The sequence below is a fragment of the Rana temporaria genome, chromosome 11 (assembly GCF_905171775.1).
Source record: "Rana temporaria chromosome 11, aRanTem1.1, whole genome shotgun sequence".
Classification (NCBI taxonomy): Eukaryota; Metazoa; Chordata; class Amphibia; order Anura; family Ranidae; genus Rana; species Rana temporaria.
This window is the reverse complement of record NC_053499.1, coordinates 76,141,873-76,159,936: the sequence shown is the minus strand read 5'-3', so window position 1 is coordinate 76,159,936 and position 18,064 is coordinate 76,141,873. Positions and strand designations below refer to the sequence as shown.

Below are 18,064 nucleotides of genomic sequence, written 5' to 3'. Positions count from 1 at the left end.
CACTAGTTTTGTTTTTGTTTTTTAAAGCCAAAAACTGCTGATAACAGCCTATGTGTGCATGGACACATAGGATGCCATGATGGGGAGTTTATTGACTGTAGAAAAAAATGTCTGAAGCTTGCTGTAAAAACGTCCAAAAATGTCCAGTGTGCATAAGGCCTAATATAAGAGTGTCTTGCCCTTTAATAAGGTTTTAATAACTCTCCAGACCTCTCCAGATGTGTTTGGGATCTTAATCACCACAGGGATCTCCACACTTTCCAGAAAGCAATTATCAGTACTTGCAGTTAATGGTGCGCAAAAGAAATAAGAACCCCCATTGTGCAGTATTAAAAAAAACGTAGTACACTTCATGAAAACATCAGAAATCCAGAGGTGATAAACTCACATAAGCCTGTGCACGAGAACACTTGCCTCTTTAAAATAAGGTTGCCCCCTTAGGCCTCGTACACATGACCGAACATGTCTCCTGAAACTGGTCCGCAGACCAGTTTCCGCGGACATGTCCGACCGTGTGTACGGCCTAGCGGACCGGATTCCTGGGCTAGCGGACAGGTTTCCAGCGGACAAAAGTTTCTTAGCATGTCCGATTGTTAGTACGACTCATCGGACATGTCCGCTGGTTATGACGTATAACCAGCGGCCCGAAATCCCGCGAATGCGTCAAATTGATTTGACGCATGCGTGGAAGCATTGACCTTCCGTGTCAGAGAACGTCGGTGTCGTCTACGTCACCGCGTTCTCTGTCCACGGGGATTTTGGTCTGATGGTGTGTACACACATCAGACCAAAACCTCCCAGCAGACATGTCCGATGAAAACGGTCCACGGACCGTTTTCATCAGACATGTCTGCTCGTCTGTACAAGGCCTCAAGTGACAATGCCAGCATGATTTTCAAATATAAGTGTGTTTCCTTCCTGCTGTAGGTGCTGACGTCATCAAGCCCCCCTCCCCACATGATTTGCCATGCCCACCGCAGCTTCCTCAGGGGGAAAATATACTTTTAATAATTTGTATATATTGCAATAAAGATTGTTGTGAACTGTTGCACGTGAACACACGCTAGAAGTGTGTGTTTTATTTTATTATATTTTTGATTGTGCTGCACTTCTTTTTGAATATTTTTCCTTGATTCAGAGATGTATGTCAGGGCTGGCTGCAATTCGTTTTTTTGGCGATTAATTTGCACTGCTGCTGTGTAGCGTGGAACCAACTTTTTATTTTTTTTATTAATAAGTATCTGCAGATTGCCAGTACTAAACTTTATGGGGCCTTCATTGTACGGTTATTTTTTAATGATAATTTGGAGGGATTCCTCTTTAAAGCGGAGTTCCGGCCACAATTTCACTTTTTAAATATAAATACCCATGTAATACACAAGCTTAATGTATTCTAGTAAAGTTAGTCTGTAAACTAAGGTCCGTTTTGTTAGGTTGTTACAGCATTTAAACACTTTATAAAATAGAAATTGACTGGGGCCATCTTAAGTGTGGGCATCATGAAGCCAGACTGTATGACTTCCTGGATTTCAGCCTTGCAGATCTCGCACATGCTCAGTGCTGCACAAGCAGTGTAATAGGTTTCAGATCAGGTTTCAGCACCTGTACTGTCCAAGTCACATGATTCTTCGAGACTGGGGAGTGCACAGACTCCTGGAAAGTTACACCCATTACATTCCCAGGAGTCTGTGCGGTGTAGGTTAGGAAGCTTAAGCACCTAGGTGCAGGAAGAGGGAAGATGAACTATTCTGCCTAGCAACAACACTTTGAAGGCATCTAAAAAAAAAAAAAATTCTTAAAGGACTAATGAAATTTGTTTAAAACTACTGATGTAATGTTATATTTATGGGTGGAACTCCACTTTAAGGATCATATCTTAATACAATGTGATATTGTGAAAGTTAAAGTTTTTTTTTTGGATGTGACAACATTACTATATACAATAAATAAATGAATAAAAACATAAATAAATAAATACATACACACACACATCCATAAATAAGGGTGACAGTAGAAAGTTAGGCACATAAAAATGATTAGTGTAAAACTTTTACCTAGCATGAAGTAAGTATCTCCAGAATTTAAAGGTAAAGCAAGGCCTGGAGTTTCAATGTCCCAGGCTATCTTCAAACCGACATGCCAATTAGATAAGGCTTTCTTATCTTCAAATATTTCATCAGCACAATCTGAAAAAAAAAAAAAAAAAAATTATATATATATATATATATATATATATATTTTGTTTATATAGAACCACAAAAGATGTCCATATCTGTGAACGTTAGACTATATGAGACTAAGGTGACACCATTTTTAAACTGCGTTACCCCAAAAAATAAGATTGCATATATGCACATGTATACACATATAGTATTTTAAACCTAAAGTTTTAATTTTTTCCTCCATGTAAACATTATATTTGTTTTGCTAGAGAACTATTTAGAACCCCCAAACATTATATATATAAAATATAAGGAAATAAAGGAAATAAAATGGCGGTTGGTGCAACTTTTTATGTCACATAGTATTTGTGCAGCAATTTTTCCAACCTTTTTTTTTTTTGTTTCACAAATAAAATAAATAAATAAAAAACAACACTAAAGTTAGCCCAATTTTTTGGATAATGTGAAAGATGATGTTACGCTGAGTAAATAGATACCCAACACATGTCACACTTTAAAATTGTGCATAGGCAACACTTTCAAATTTTTACATGTTACCCGTTTAGAGTTACAGAGGAGGTCCTGTGCAAAAATTGTTGTTGTCGCTCTAACATTCAGGGCAATATCTCACATGTGTGGTTTGAACGCTGTTTACATATGTGAGCGCAATGTATGCATATGCTCGCTTTTGCATGTGAGAACATGGAGACGGGGGCACTTAATTTTTTTTTGGTTTATTTTATTTAAATTTTATTTGTTTTGATCACTTTTAGTCCTATTACAAGGAATGTAAAACATCCCTTGTAATAGGAATAGTGCATGACAGGTCCTCTTTATAGAGAGATTAGGGGTAAATAAGACCCCATATCTCTCATTCAGGCTGGAAAGCCTAAGATTAAAAAAAAAAAAAAACAACAACAACAACAGAACAATCTTGGCTTTGCAGCCCAGTACATGACAGTATTTACAACTGCCAGGCCGGACGTGACATCATAACATCGCACCCAGACCTCCAAGAGTCATAGAGACTTCTGGGGACCATCTGGTCAATGTATTCTCTATGGCGCACTTCTGCCGGCGGCGGATTCCTTCTCCAGCTCGCCGATGGCACGGGCAAGCAAGTAGAAGCACCCGAGGGTGGCAGAATGTGGGCTGAACTGCCGCTATGATAGTTCTTATGGTGCAGGGAATCACAGACTGAAAAGAACAATACTGGGTTGATGCCTGTAGGCGCAGGCATCAACCCAATATAACCACTGGAACAGGAGGATGTCCATGTATGTAGAGGTTTAGGAGATATTCTCTGTACCTACAGGTAAGCCTTATTATAGGCTTACCTGTAGGTAAAAGTAAAAAAGTAAAAAAAAAAAAAAAGTATACAACCGCTTTAAGCCATGTTTGAGACTCAAGTCATTTTTTATTTGAATGTTATTTAAAATTGCCTTTACTTTTAAATCTGCAGCAAAGTAATTTTCTGTAAAATGCAATGCAATATGGCTACCTGGAGTGGTTCTGTCATGTATCAGATAAGACCAGAACTGTGTGGACTGCAACAGAGGAAACCCAAACATAACTAGGTGAAAGTAAGTTTATTAAGGTAAATACATGTGAAAACACCAATACAAACAGAGTGAACAAACCAAACAACCAAAACAGTGATGGCAAACCAACCAGCATATATAGCAAAAGGGAGTTCCAGAATCATAGTCAAGCCAGGCCAGGATCATAAACAGGAGATCAGCAGATGAGGGGCCAGGGGTAAACAGACAGGGACAAAATGGAAGGAATCAGGCTGCAGGGCAAGGATCCAGTGATACAGGAACAAACACAATAGGTTCAGGATACAGGTTTCAGGATTAAGGTTCAGGATCACAGGTAAACAGGCTGCAGGACATGGCACAAGGACAATACCAGGGCAAGGTGAGTGTGCCATGGCCGGGTATTTATACTATTACCTGCTAACAAGTTCAGGTGACGCCAGACTGCAGAAGGTAAAATCTGCACCACACTGCCAGGATCTATCCGCTGGTGGACACCAGTACTGCGGCCCAAAGATGACATAACACCAGCAGGGAGAAGTTCCCCTGACAGTTCCAAACTGCCAGGAGACACCTGCTGGTGGACCTCAGTACTGAACGCCACATGATAGATATTACCAGCAGATGACAGCTTTCCTGACAGTACCCCCCCCTCTAAGGAGCGACCTCCGGACGCTCCAACATGCCGTTGCAGGCGAAAGTCCATGGATCCAAGCCGGGCAGCGGACAGTCACATCAGGTTGGGCATGAGGAAGGTCCATGGCTTTAAACTGGGCAAAGTGCAGCTCGAGCTGAGCAGCGGGTACAAACACATAAGGCAGGGCAATAAGAACGTCAAGCTGGGTAGCAGGCACAGGAACTTCAAGCTGAGTAGCCGGCACATTAAACTGGGCAACGGGGACCTCAGGGCAGACAGCGGGCGCATCAGGGCAGACAGCAGAGTAATCGGGCTGAGCAGTAGGCTCTGGGTCATCGAGCTGGGCAGCAGGCTCCGGATCGTCAAGCTGGGCAGCAGGCTCCGGGTCATCGAGCTGGGCAGCAGGCTTCGGGACATCTGGCCGGGCAGCAGGCTCCGTAACGGCAGGCTGGGTGACAAACATCGGCTCGGCAAGCTGAGTAACGGTCCTGGCCCAGTGGGCTGGGTAATGGGCCCTGGATCAGCAAGCCGGACACCGGGCACTGGTCCAGAAAGCCGGAAAACCAATACTGGCACAACAGGCCTGGTAAAGGGCACCATTTTAGCAGACTGGGTGACGGGCACCATTTTAGCAGACTGGGTGACGGGCACCATTTTAGCAGACTGGGTGACGGGCACCATTTTAGAAGACTGGGTGATGGGCAATGGTTTAACAGCCTGGGTGATGGGCAATGGTTTAACAGCCTGGGTGATGGGCAATGAAACTCCAGGTGGTTAACAGGCAGCGGATCTTCAGGTGGGGACACAGGCATCGGATCATCAGACTGGGACACCGGGACTTCAGACTTGGACACCGGGACTTCAGACTTGGACACCGGGACTTCAGACTTGGACACCGGGACTTCAGACTTGGACACCGGGACTTCAGACTTGGACACCGGGACTTCAGACTTGGACACCGGGACTTCAGACTTGGACACCGGGACTTCAGACTTGGACACCGGGACTTCAGACTGGCGTACTGAGGCATCAGACTGGACAGCAGGCACTGGTACATGAGACTGGGCAACATGCACTGGCATAACAGGAACATCAGACTGGGGCACAGGAACTTCAGGCGGAGACACTGGCTGGATAGCAGGCAGAGGTTTAGCAGAATCAGGTGGGTTATCAGGTTCAGCTGGCATGCAAGCAGAATGGAGCAGGTTGTTTGGTGTGGAGGCAGGTTGGGTTACTAGCAGGATCATTATGGTTGAAAAAAAAAACCTTGTGTTTCTTTTTTGGCTTAGCCACTGAAGCTCTGTAGGTAAGGGGTAGAGCAGACTGCAAAGGAGGATTGTGATATGACAGAGAAGAGGCAACATTAGCTGGGGAAGGTTCTTGTGGGTTTGTAGGCAGCTGAGAAGAGACAGGTGGGTAGAATGCAGGATAAGTACAGGGAGCAGAGACTGGATATGAGTATTTGGTTGGGAGCAGCGTATACTGGGCTCCAACTGAGGTTGACATGGGTGATGGGGAAACATACATTTGGGTAGGCTGGTGTCTGATGGCAGAGGTGGTTTGTTTGGCTGGGGCTGATTGCACCATGTCAGGCCATGCCGAGAGTATAGGTTGTACAAAGTGTAGTTTTAAATCTCCCTGTCTAACAAATGACTGAGCAGACTAAATGCACCCAGCAATCACATGTGGGGAACCGGCAGAGTAATGCTCACAAAAATCAGTGGGATCATCTTCAAAAAGCCATACTAGGGATACAGCCAGATTCACATTAAAAAAAATCTGAGAAATCATCATGGCCCTCTGGAATACAGAGCAGGGCCAGCTCAGTACAGATCTTGATCAAAGGCTGCACCTCCCTAAACAGTATATAACCCTGATCGACCAGAGAGTGACCAAACGGATAGCTGCAAACAACTGGTCACTAGACCATCCTTTCAAAGTCTGGCGGCAATAATCACCACTTTCATATGCCAGCAGAGAAAAAATAAATAACCTCATTGGCATTTGTGTTTGTAAACAAACTGAATCAAAATGGTTCCCCTGTGCAGCCACTTCTGGTCAGGCATGGCCCTGGTATTATGTCATCTATCAGATAATACCAGAACCTTGTGGACTGCAACAGAGGAAACCCAAACATAAATAGGTGAAAGTAAGTTTATTAAGGTAAATACATGTGAAAACACCACCAATACAAACAGAGTAAACAAACCAAACAACCAAAACAGTGATTGCAAACCAACCAGCATATATAGCAAAAGGGAGTTCCAGAATCGTAGTCAAGCCAGGCCAGGATCATAAACAGAGGATCAGCAGATGGGGGGCGAGGGCTAAACAGACAGGGACAAGATGGAAGGAATAAGGCTGCAGGGCAAAAATCCAGGAATACAGGTTCAGGATCACAGGTAAACAGGCTGCAGGTCAGGGCACAAGGACAATACCAGGGCAAGGTGAGTGTGCACTTGCCGGATATTTATACTATTACCTGCTAACAAGTTCAGGTGACGCCAGACTGCAGAAGGTAACCACACTGCCAGGATCCATCCGCTGGTGGACACCAGTACTGTGGCCTAAAGATGACATAACACCAGCAGGTTCCCCTGACAGTTCCAAACTGCCAGGAGACACCTGCTGGTGGACCTCAGTACTGCACACCAAATGATAGATATTACCAGCGGATGGAACCTTTCCTGACAAGTTCTGTACACAGATGGCATAGAGAACACCCCCTGAAAATGTAATTTCCTGCTTGTTTGTGTAGTGCCTGTGTACTTTCAGTCCAGGTGCTATTCTAAATTTAGAGGGGGATGAGAGAGTTAGTTAGCTCTCATCCAGGTGATTTGTGCAAATCGGGCCTCTGTTCTAGCTGGACACTGAGAGGTTGGATGTCAGCAACCTGTCAATCAGTGACCCAAAACAAAGAAAACTACCTGAGGGGGATTCAGGCACCAATATTACTAAGCAAGATTTACTTCACTATCTACATTCTAGAGAAGGGCTTGTGGCAGAGGTTCCACTCTAATTTTCATTCCTACCAAGTCTGTGGCAGAGACTTGTTTCTTCTCAAGGTCCCGAGTGCTACCCTGGCTGCCAGGTCAGTGTGAGAGGTCTGTCCAGGTACACTATACCCTCTCTGGCTGGAGTGGTGACAAAGTTAAAGTATCGTTGTAAGCAGGACTGTTTCTGTTGCTGTTAGGCCTGAATCTGCTATTCTCCTCCTCACCCCTCTTGTATCTATCTACCTCAAGTTTACTGTTTGTCGTGTTGGGCAAGAATAAAAGCACAAGAAAGACACCTGCTGTTTGGACATTCCATCATTGCTTCTCTCATCTATCTACCCCTAGATGCACATAGAGGTAACACACCATCCCAATCTATAAGCAGTGGCTCCTTCGGGGGTGAGCGCTATATTTTATTGGATTACTGATTTTCCCAGAAGTCTGCACTAAGATACACATCAGATTTTTGGCATTCCCTGCAAGAAAAAAAAAAAAAAAATTGGTGAGATACTCCCAAAAGAAAAACATGTTTGAAATTGAGCGAGTTCAGCTTTGACATGTCAAATCGACTCATTGTGAACGTGGGATAAAGGGATGCAGACCCTGCCAATATCCTTATTAGAGCCCTGCAGGTGCAGCAGCTGATTATAAAGTAATAGTAAAAGTATTTAAAAAAAAGGCAATAATACACACAAACAGCTATTCCTTAGGAATAACAACGTGAATCTTCAAAGTTGTTTTCAAAATTCTTGCAATGTACAGTACTTTGATCACCAAGAGAGAAATGTGTTTTTTTTTTTTTTTCTCTCTCTCAACAAAAGTTAAGTAACATAAAAAAAAAAAAAAATATATGATCTTGTCAGTTCTCCTAGGTCCCCGTTTTAAACTGACCACGGTGGCAAGCATGGAAGCAGAGCTGTGCTGTAGTGGTAAGTTTGCATGTTTTTGACTGATTATGTGAGTTGCAGGAAGCTATGCCCGGCATGAAAGTATCTCCCATTATCAGTTTTGTGGCCACGCTCCCTTCCAGGTCTCCTTGGTTTTTATAAGTGTTTTTAACACACACACAGTGAGGACATTTTCCCTGTCTGTGGCTTACATCTTACAGTTGGCAAACCGTGGTTGGGATTGTCACACCAACAGGTTGGCAGGTGGATGGCCTTCCAGTTCATAGTGGGCAGTTGGGAGCCACTGTCAAAACGGCAGCTGGTTACCTCCCTTTTGTGTGTGTGATGTTAGTCCACTTGCCCTCTGTATCAGTAATCCTGTTCATTCATCAGTCTTCTGTATGAAATAATTCTGCTCCCTTATTGAACAGACACACCCACTGCTATGACTAAGACCCCTTTCACACTGAGCCGCCCATAGCGTCGGTGGTAACAAATTTTACAGCCGACACTACGGGCAGATTTGCGGCACATTTCGGCCACAAGCGGGGCGCTTTTAACCCCCGCTAGCAGCCAAGAAAGGGTTAAAACTGCCCGCAGTGTGCTGCTGAAGCAGCACATTGTGGGCGGTATAGCCACGCTGTCCCATTGATTTCAATGGGCAGGAGCGGTGGAGGAGTGGTAAACACACAGCTCCTTCACCGCTCCGAAGATGCAGCTAGCAGGACTTTTTTTACCGTCCTGCTAGCGTAATGCTCCAGTGTGAAAGCCCTCGGGCTTTAACACTTGAGTAAATGTAACAGCTGTTCAAGGGCGGTTTGGAGGCGCTATTTTTAACGCTATAGCGCCTGCAAAAAGCTCCATTGTGAAAGGGGTCTAAGAGAAATTTATGAGGCGGTTCGGTCATGTAACATCCAAATAGAACATAAAACAAAAAACATGATTTTAGGAAGATAAATGTGTTTTAAGCCATGTATTCCTATTTGCTGTATTGAGATGGCCTTTTAATGTAGTGTGTTCAGGAATACTTTAACAGACCATGCTATAGAAGGAAAATAAATGTGGTATGGCTTTCAGTTTGTTGCAACTGTTTATTGTAAAGGGTGTCCTATGAAAGATCATATTGTATTTGTGCAATAAACAAAGAGTTTGACAGATTGAAAAGCAAAAGCAAACCATATTACAATTTTAAAGGTGTGTGTATATGGGCATGTGTTCATAACTGTACTGCTTAACTCCCCAAGTCAATCAAAATTTTAAAAAAGTTTAAGTCAAATTAATACAGTTTAGAAGGAGGTCAGAAGGAACTTAGAAGGATCTCCCCAAGCCATTACAATGAGTTTTTTTTTTTTTTTGCCTAGACCCTGCGCAAAAAAAAAAAAAAAACATGAACACATCAGACACCAAAAAAAGAACATGATCCTGACCTTGGTAACTGTAACTGTAGACTGCAACAGTAGATTCCTCTAGTAGATTTTCATCATGGTGCCAGCTCACTGCCATTTTCCCCATACCAAAATATGGTTCCTCCTTAAGGTAGAACATGTTATGTGGGTTCATGTAGTTTATCAAGGTCACATTATAAGATTCTAAATCATCTTGATTTGTTTTGTTATCATTTTCCAGGGGTATCTGTTGGGGTAAAACACTGGCACCTGGTGCATTTGCAACACACTGGAGTAATTTATGTTTTGTCTGTTCATAAAGAAATGCATTCAGTTCTTTGAAAGCTTTGCAGGCATCTGCAAGTTCTTCTGTGCTGTATGTGATATTGTATTTAGCATCAGGCCAGGGCACAGCAAACAACCGTGTGTTTAAGTATCTGTACGTGCATCCTGGTTGGCCAATCAGAATGCGGGAAACTGGAGTAAGCAGGTCTTTACCTTTCACCTGCACAAGATCTTGAAACAGACAGCCATGTTGAAGTAATAATAACAATGCCTTCTGGACATTATGATGTAGCTCTGCTGGAGTTTTTTGAGCTTCGTGGATAACTAATTTTGCATACTTGGACTTCCACTGGAATGAAATGTGGGAAAAATGAGTAAAACATGCAACACAGACAAATGTGTAAAATATGCAACACAGATAAAAGAACAGTCCTCATTAAATGCCTAATTATATATTATTGCTTGTTTAAAAAAAGGTACATGAAAGAACAAATGCATTGAGGAAAAAAAAAAAAAAAAAGGAAGAGGTATTTTACTAAGTTTGTTCATCTGTATGCAATTATGTAATGTCATGCTAAAGATTGCAAGAAAATATTCTTCCTTGCAGATCCTCAAGGAAGGCACTGGGTGAGGTAGCTTCTAACCAGCACCTCCAATGTAAGTAACAGCCAAATGCCTTTATTCACCAGCTGCTGCTGATCCACACTGGGATTATGGTATTATCGCGTGTGCGTACATATATTTTTTCCCTCCCCCTCAAGACTGGTGACAGAAGTATATATATTTCTTTGTTGTTCTCTCACATGCACTATACTAGAGAGTTATGCCCCGTACACACCATCACTTTATGTGATGAAAAAAAATGACGTTTTTAAAAACGTCACTTTAATTGACCGTGTGTGGGGGAAAACGTTGTTTTATGTCTTCTAAAAAACGACCAAAAAAAATTTAAGCATGCTTCAATTTTATGTGTCGTTTTTCAAAACGTCAACTTTTACTTCACAGAAATTGACCGTGTGTAGTAAAAAACGTTGTTTAAAACGACGTTTTTTCATCCGCGCATGCCCAGAAGCTACTTATGAAGCGAGCTTCAATGGAAAAAGTGGTGAGAACGTAACCTCGCTTTGCTAGAACATTGTGAGAAAAACGATGGTGTGTAGGCAACTTCGTCTTTGAAAATTGAAGTTTCAAAAACGTCATTTTTCACTTCACAGAAAATTTCGTTTTTTTTCATCACATAAAGTGATGGTGTGTACGGGGCATTAGGTCTGTGACACACTGTGCATGTGTAGTGGTCATGTTGCTATATGTTAGTAGGTGAACCTCTATATTGCAATATAGTTTATAGGGTTGCACTGATACCACATATATATATATTTTTAAGACCGAGTACAAGTACTGATACTTTTTTTTCCCAAGCACTCGCCAATACCGATTACCAATACTTTTTTTTTTTTTAATGTCATGTGACAGTGGACTGTATCAGTAGTTTTTATTTATTGTTTTCATTTATTTTTACAATTGTATTAATATTGTGGTTTTGTAGTGTTAGTGTACAGTGTCGGTGTCTTATTTTTATTTATTTTTTTTAAATTTTACCTTTTAAATATGTATTAAATGTGTATTGATAATATTATTATTTATTTATTTATTTTAGCAGCCCTGTTGGGGGAGGGGGCTTTGGTGAGATATCAGGGGTCTAAACAGACCTATAACATCTCCCCTTTGAGACAGAGAAAGGGACAGAAGACACAAAATCCCCAGTACCTTTCTCTGCAGCCTCAGCTGCACTAAAAATGAACGGACAGCGACTCCTGTTCATTCATAAACTGAGTCATTGTAAAATTTGATTTTTATAACAGCTTACCTGTAAAACCCTTTTCTTGGAGAACATCACAGGACACAGAGCAGCCATGGTAATTAATATGTGAGTTATACACCATCTATAGGTAAATGGACACTGGTGCACTCAAAAACAGGAAGTCCCCCTCTATATAATCCCTCAAATACAGGAAGTACCTCAGTTGTGTAGCAAAGCAATACGAGGGGAGGGACCTCTTATCTTGTGATGTACTCCAAGAATTTTTTTTATAGGTAAGCTGTTATAAAATCCTATTTTCTTTATTGTACCTCACAGGACACAAAGCAGCCATAGTAATTACTATGTGGGATGTCCCAAAGCAATGCCTCTGAGGGGAGGGAGACACATATCAAAGCAAGCCACCATCAAACGCAAGAATCTATACTGCTGCCTACAGTACACTAAGTCCCAGAAAGGGCATCATATTGCCGCCTTACGTCTAATTGATAACATTTTTTAAATATATGTACAGATGACTAAGTTGCGGCCTTGGAAATCTGAGTCATAGAGGCTTGGTGATGCACCGACCACGAAGCACTCACTGCTCTGGTAGAGTGTGCTCTAACTTGAAAAGGTGGAACCCTCCTTTTAAATCATAAGCCTGAATTATAACCCAACAAATCCACTTTGAACTAGTCCATTTTGACACTGCCTGCCCTTTCCTGGGCCCATTCGGCAGCACCAATAAAAGATTAATTTTTCATATCTGAGCTGTCACCTTCAGATATAGCCTAACAGCTCTCACCACTTTGAGAGAATGTAACACTTTTTCCTCTGGAGAATGAGGATCTGGAAAAAAGAAAGGCAGGGAGACATCTTGGTTTAGTTTTACGAAACAAAGCAGAAGACAGATACAGGGTACTTTCAACATGCTGGGAAAGTAGTTGAGGGATATTTTCATATGACTGGACATTGCCTGTAAAAAATAGAGGGAACTCTAAACCGACACGTAGATTAATTCACTTTATATTACTTGGGGCGAAAATTACATTGGCCAGAGCCTGGAAAAAGCAGAGTGTCTCTAGTAAGGTGGCATTCAGGAAGATCTCATGGATAATGTCTCAGGAAAAAGGTGAATGCTATGTTAAATGATTCAATGCCTAATTTTGAATTGGTCTGGGGTCCCTGGGCTCAGTTTATGGGTATTTCCCTCATCCCGGGCACTTAAATAAATCTTGTTCAGATTGTCTTTGCTGATCGTGTTGGTATTATCCCCTTTTACCCTACCCTCTCTCCCTTTTTCTTTGTTCTTCTCTGCTTTCTTCTCCTCACTTTCTTGCCCTTTTTTTTTTTTCATTTTGTGCTTTCCCTTTTCTCTCCTTTGAACAAATGTCTTTAGCCGCTTTTACTCCCTTTGTCATTGATCCAGGGAACAGTTTGTTTATGTGGGGACCTTTGCTTGGGTTTGGGCAGTTTGGGGGGCCTCCTCCAATTGGCACAGTGAGTTCCCTTCTGGGGTGCTGGTGGGTGGGGGTTTTTCGGATGCCCTCTTGATTTGGGCCTCATGGGTTTGGGTTGGGGCCACTGGCATGTCTATTTTGCTCAGAGTGGAGGAAGATTGTATATTTTCTTTGGGTATACTCAGGGTTAATTTTGGGTTTTTCCTAATTTTAATGCTATATGTCTAAGTATCCCTGTCATTTATTTTTTTTTTTTTTTCATTCAAAGTTTTTTATTGAAAGATTTAAAGAAGATGACAAAAAGATCATACATACATTGAGCTTTTCATCGCAGACGCAGCTGGATGAGGACGCCAATGGTTTGCCAAAAATCAAGTTTTACTTTCGAGTAGAAACAATACGTTTTCTAACAATCTTAGCTCCCTGAAAGCAACAATGCCAGCAGGGTGTCAAACATTCCTAGACAGTGAATAAACATTGCGGTATTGTATGCATTGAATGGCAATTTAACTTCAAATATCGTTGCAACTGCGATTGCGCCAACAGATTCCGTTGTGGATCAGATGTAAAGGAGAGCATTTAGCTAGGACCGCCACATCTGAACATTCATAGAGAAGGTTAAGAATTAGATGAAGTTATGAAGGAAAAGAGAAACAAGGAGGAGGGGGGGAGGGCGGGGGGAGGGGGGGAGGGGCGGGGGGGGGGGGGGGAGGGAGATTCAGTGCTACTCAGTATACGGCCACGTTGCTGGAGAGGTCCTCCTAGATAACTACCCTGTCAGTGCCATCTCGTAGTCCTGTGAGTACCTAAAGAAGAACCAGTGTTGCCAGGTATCGTGAAAACTCTCGACCGATCCCCTGTCCTGAGCCAGGGTATCTTCCATCTCACAGACCTCGGCGACTCTGTGGAGCCAGTCTGAGACGGTCGGAACCTTTGCAGAGTTCCAGTGTAGTGGTATTAGGGATTTGGCTGCGTTTAAGAGGTGCATTGTCAGGGACTTCTTATATCGTGACAGTGAGAAGGAGGACAAATGCAGTAAGCTGCAGGCGGCGTTTAAGACTAGTTTGGTTTCTGTAATTTGTTTAATTAGGTGATGTATCTTTTCCCAGAAGGCAGAGATCGAGGGGCAGGACCACCAAATGTGGAGTAATGTGCCTCTCTCCGTCTGGCATCTCCAGCATGTGTCTGGTTTCTGCGGGTTCCATTTATGGAGCCTGTCTGGGGTGTGGTACCACCGCGTTAGGAGCTTGTAACTCGTTTCTTGGAGTTTGGTGCTAATTGAGCATTTGTGCGCAAGGGTGCAGGCATGCCTCCACTGTTGTTCTGAGATTTCTATCCCGAGGTCCTCCGCCCACTTCTCTCTGTGTCTAGTCGTCTCCACGTCTCGAGTGTGCTGTAACCAGTAGTATGTCACTGAGGTAGTCTTGTCTAGGGGGACCTGCGAGCTACAAGCGTTCTCTAGGTCAGTCAGGGGTCTAATAATGTTTCGTGTGTCCCAGAGTTTGCTTAAGTAGCTGCGGAGTTGAAAGTAGGTCCATAATTTCATATTGGGGAGGTTGTGTTCGGACTTAAGGGCTGACCAGTCTCTGATTTTGTCCCCCACAAAACACTCGCCAGCCAATAGAGGAGAATTCGTGGGAGCCCTTCTGAGAGTCGGATTACACATGCCCGGTACAAAGTCGGGGTTGTCCACCAAGGGTGTAAGGGGGCCAGGTGAGGTGGAAATCTCCTTCCGTCTTGCGAGGGTGTGAAAAACTTCCAATGTAACACCTGTTACGGGGTGTCCACGTAGGGCGCGGGGGTATGCATGTCTCGGAATCCACGGGGAGAGTTTAAGAGGGATCGGACAGAGCTCTGTTTCCAAAGCTACCCAGTCCTTCGTAGACCCGTGGCAGTGCCAGTCGATGATCCTGGCAAGATGTGTCGCAGCGTGGTAGTTTTTAAAGTCAGGGAGACCTAGCCCGCCCAACTCTTTAGGTTTCATTAGGGTGGTCAGTTTAATTCTGGGCTTCTTATGGTTCCATAAAATTTTAGCAGGAGTGCGTTTAGGGAGGTGAAGAATCGACGAGGAATCCGAACCGGTTAGAGTACGCATTAGGTAGAGAAACCGCGGAAGTATGACCATTTTAATAATGGATGCCCGGCCAAACCAGGAAAAGTTTCCCTTATCCCACTGATTAAGGTCTTGTTCACAATTTTTGAGAGGGGTGGGAAGTTTTTTTCAAAAATGTCTGAAAGTCGAGGTGTAAGCCAAGTCCCCCAAATATTTAAGGGCCCCTGGGTCCCAGCGGAATGAGGAGTGGGACTTGGTCATCTCTAACAGTCTATCCGGCAGAGATATTTAGTGCCTCAGATATTTGTATAATAATTTTCAGGTTTGACACATAGCCATAATGTGAAAATTCTTTCAGTAGATTGGGTAGTGCAATGTGTGGGCCTGTTAAGAAAAAAAGGAGGTCATCGGGCGTACGCCGCTACCTTGAACTCGCTCTCCCCCAATCCTGAATCCTGTCACCCGCATCATTAAGTTTCACTGTTCTAATAAAGGGTTCGAGTGATAGGATGAACAGCAAGGGTGAAAGCGGCATCCCTGTCTAGTGCCGTTTTTTATCCTTACTTTTTTTGAGAGGGTGCCGTTAATTCGCAATTGTGCCGACGGGTCCTGGTACAGTGCCGCTATCCACGACAGCATGTGTGGCCCCAAGCCCACCCTTGCGCACACCGCCATCATAAAATCCCATGCCACTCGATCGAAGGCCTTCTCCGCGTCAGTGGACAGGAGAAGGCCCTCGATGTTCCGATCTCTCGCCGCCTGTATGAGCAGAAGTGCCTTGGTGACATTATCCTTGGCCTCTCGACCAGGCATGAAGCCCACTTGTTCCATTCCTATCAACCCTGAAAGGAGTGGTCGCAATCTTGTGGCCAGGATTTTCACAAATAATTTTACGTCCAAATTCAGTAAGGAGATAGGGCGATAACTCGCACAGTCTGTGGGGTCCTTGCCTGACTTTGGGATAACCGTGATGTGCGCGGATAAAAAATCTGGGGTGACCTGTCTACGTGAGGACAGCGAGTTCAAGGCGTCTCTAAGTGGCCCAGTTAGTTGGCTGGAAAAGGTCTTAAAGTAAATAGCCGAGTATCCGTCCGGACCCTGGGCTTTTTCCCGGATTTCAGCTGCTTTATGGCCTGAGTGATTTCCAAGGCGTGATCGGGTCTTCAAATAAGGACGTGTCAGTGTTTGAAAGGACAGGGAGGCCACTGTTTGTGATGTAATCATGAATGATCTGTGTCCTGTCTCCAGTCATGTGTTGTTGTCTGTGTTGTGGGTGGGAGTGAGTAAAGCTTGGAATAGAAGCTGTTGGAAGTGATCTGCAATCGCGTCTGTCGTCCACGTCAAAGCCCCCATCTGCTCTTTGATTTTTTTTGATGTGGTTAGCTGAACGAAATCTCGCGTAAGGCCTAGCAGGAACCTGCCTGCTTTATTCCGGATTCGTAATACAGTTTCTTCTTAAAGAATAGCATGCGCTTAGCCGTGGAGTCCAACAGTTGTTGCAGGTTCTCGCCGCGCTTCCAGGTAACCGCGTCGCGGAGTCAGTGGAGAGGGACTGTTTATGTAACGTTTCTAATGCGTTGATTTGGCCAGTTAGCTTTTGGATTACAGCCTCTTTTTTCCCGTTTCCCGACGTGAGCCCAGTCTCATCAGAATTCCCCTCATTGAGCATTTATGGGCCTCCATACAGAGAGTGGGTCCGAGTCTGGGGTTGCATTGAGTCTGAAGAACTCTGTCAGGTTGTCAGTCAGGGTAGGTAGTGCCGAAGGGTCTGTCAGGAGAGAGGCATTGAGCCTCCAGGATGGCTGTTTTCGAGTGGGGTTCGCTAGATCCATGGAAATTGCTGTGGGCGCATGGTCCGAAAAGGACTGGATGCCTATGTGGGCCCCTGTCACCCTCCCTAGGTCTCGCTGAGACACGAGGATATAATCTAGTCTCGCATATCTAGAGTGTGGGGTGGAGAAGTGCGTAAAGTCCCTACCGTCCGAGTGGAGGAAGCGCCACGTGTCCAGTTTAGTTGTAAGGATTGGAGTAGTAATTGATGGGTTTGAGTAGTCTATAGGAAATACATGTCTTCCATTGGAGGTGTCCGTCAGGGGGTTCAGTGGTACGTTGAAGTCACCCCCAGTATTATACAGCCCTTGGCGAAGCCACGGAGCTCGCGAACCACAGTCTGACAGAAATGACTTATGTGCCCTATTAGGAAAGTATACATTTGCAAGGGTTAGTGGGGTCTCCCCATACATTCCTCTTATAAAGAGGTATCTAACCCCCTGGGTCAGTCTGCTGTTCTAAGACCTCAAACGGAGCCTTCCTTACTCACCAAGATCGTCACCCCCTTTTGACCTGGAGTCATTGTTTGTGCGTGGTATGCCTTAGGGAAATATGTACTGGAAAGCCTGGGAATGTGATGTGTCTTGAAGTGGGTCTCTTGCAAAAAAGGCAAAATGGGGCCTACCTTTTTTAAGTTCCCTTAATAGGGAGGTGCGGCGTTCGGGTATGTTGAGACCCCTCACGTTGTGGGAGATCACAAGGGGGGTGCTACCCAGTGAGGAGTAGGCCATGGTGGAGCGTTCAAGCGTGGTATGTGGCGGGGACCTGAAACTCGACCTGTGAGGGACACAACAAAGGTACTTAATCAGCACAACGTGACCGCAGTAAGCAACAGGATGAGGGGGGAATAAGTAAGTGTTAGCACCAAATCCAGAGGGTGTAGGTAGGGGTGGGGACGGGTTGGGGAACCACTTAGGGAGGGAGAGAGTAAGAAGATTAGCAGAAGAGAGAAGATGAGAACGTGAAAGAGAATGGAGCAATAGTAATATAGGAGGTGGGGTCTCCCCCGGAGGCAAAAATGGGTGCCCCC

At 44.1% G+C, this 18,064-nt stretch overlaps 1 protein-coding gene across 1 annotated transcript in view; it reads right to left on the bottom strand.

Moving 5' to 3' along the window:
- The window catches only part of FTO (FTO alpha-ketoglutarate dependent dioxygenase), a 611,902-nt gene that overhangs the window by 492,690 nt on the left and 101,148 nt on the right, over positions 1 to 18,064 (bottom strand). The window contains exons 3-4 of the mRNA XM_040328738.1: positions 9,648 to 10,239; positions 2,055 to 2,186 (exon numbers count right to left, since the gene is read on the bottom strand). Coding sequence (XP_040184672.1) covers positions 2,055 to 2,186; positions 9,648 to 10,239 — 724 coding nt within the window. The remainder of the gene's footprint in view (positions 1 to 2,054; positions 2,187 to 9,647; positions 10,240 to 18,064) is intronic.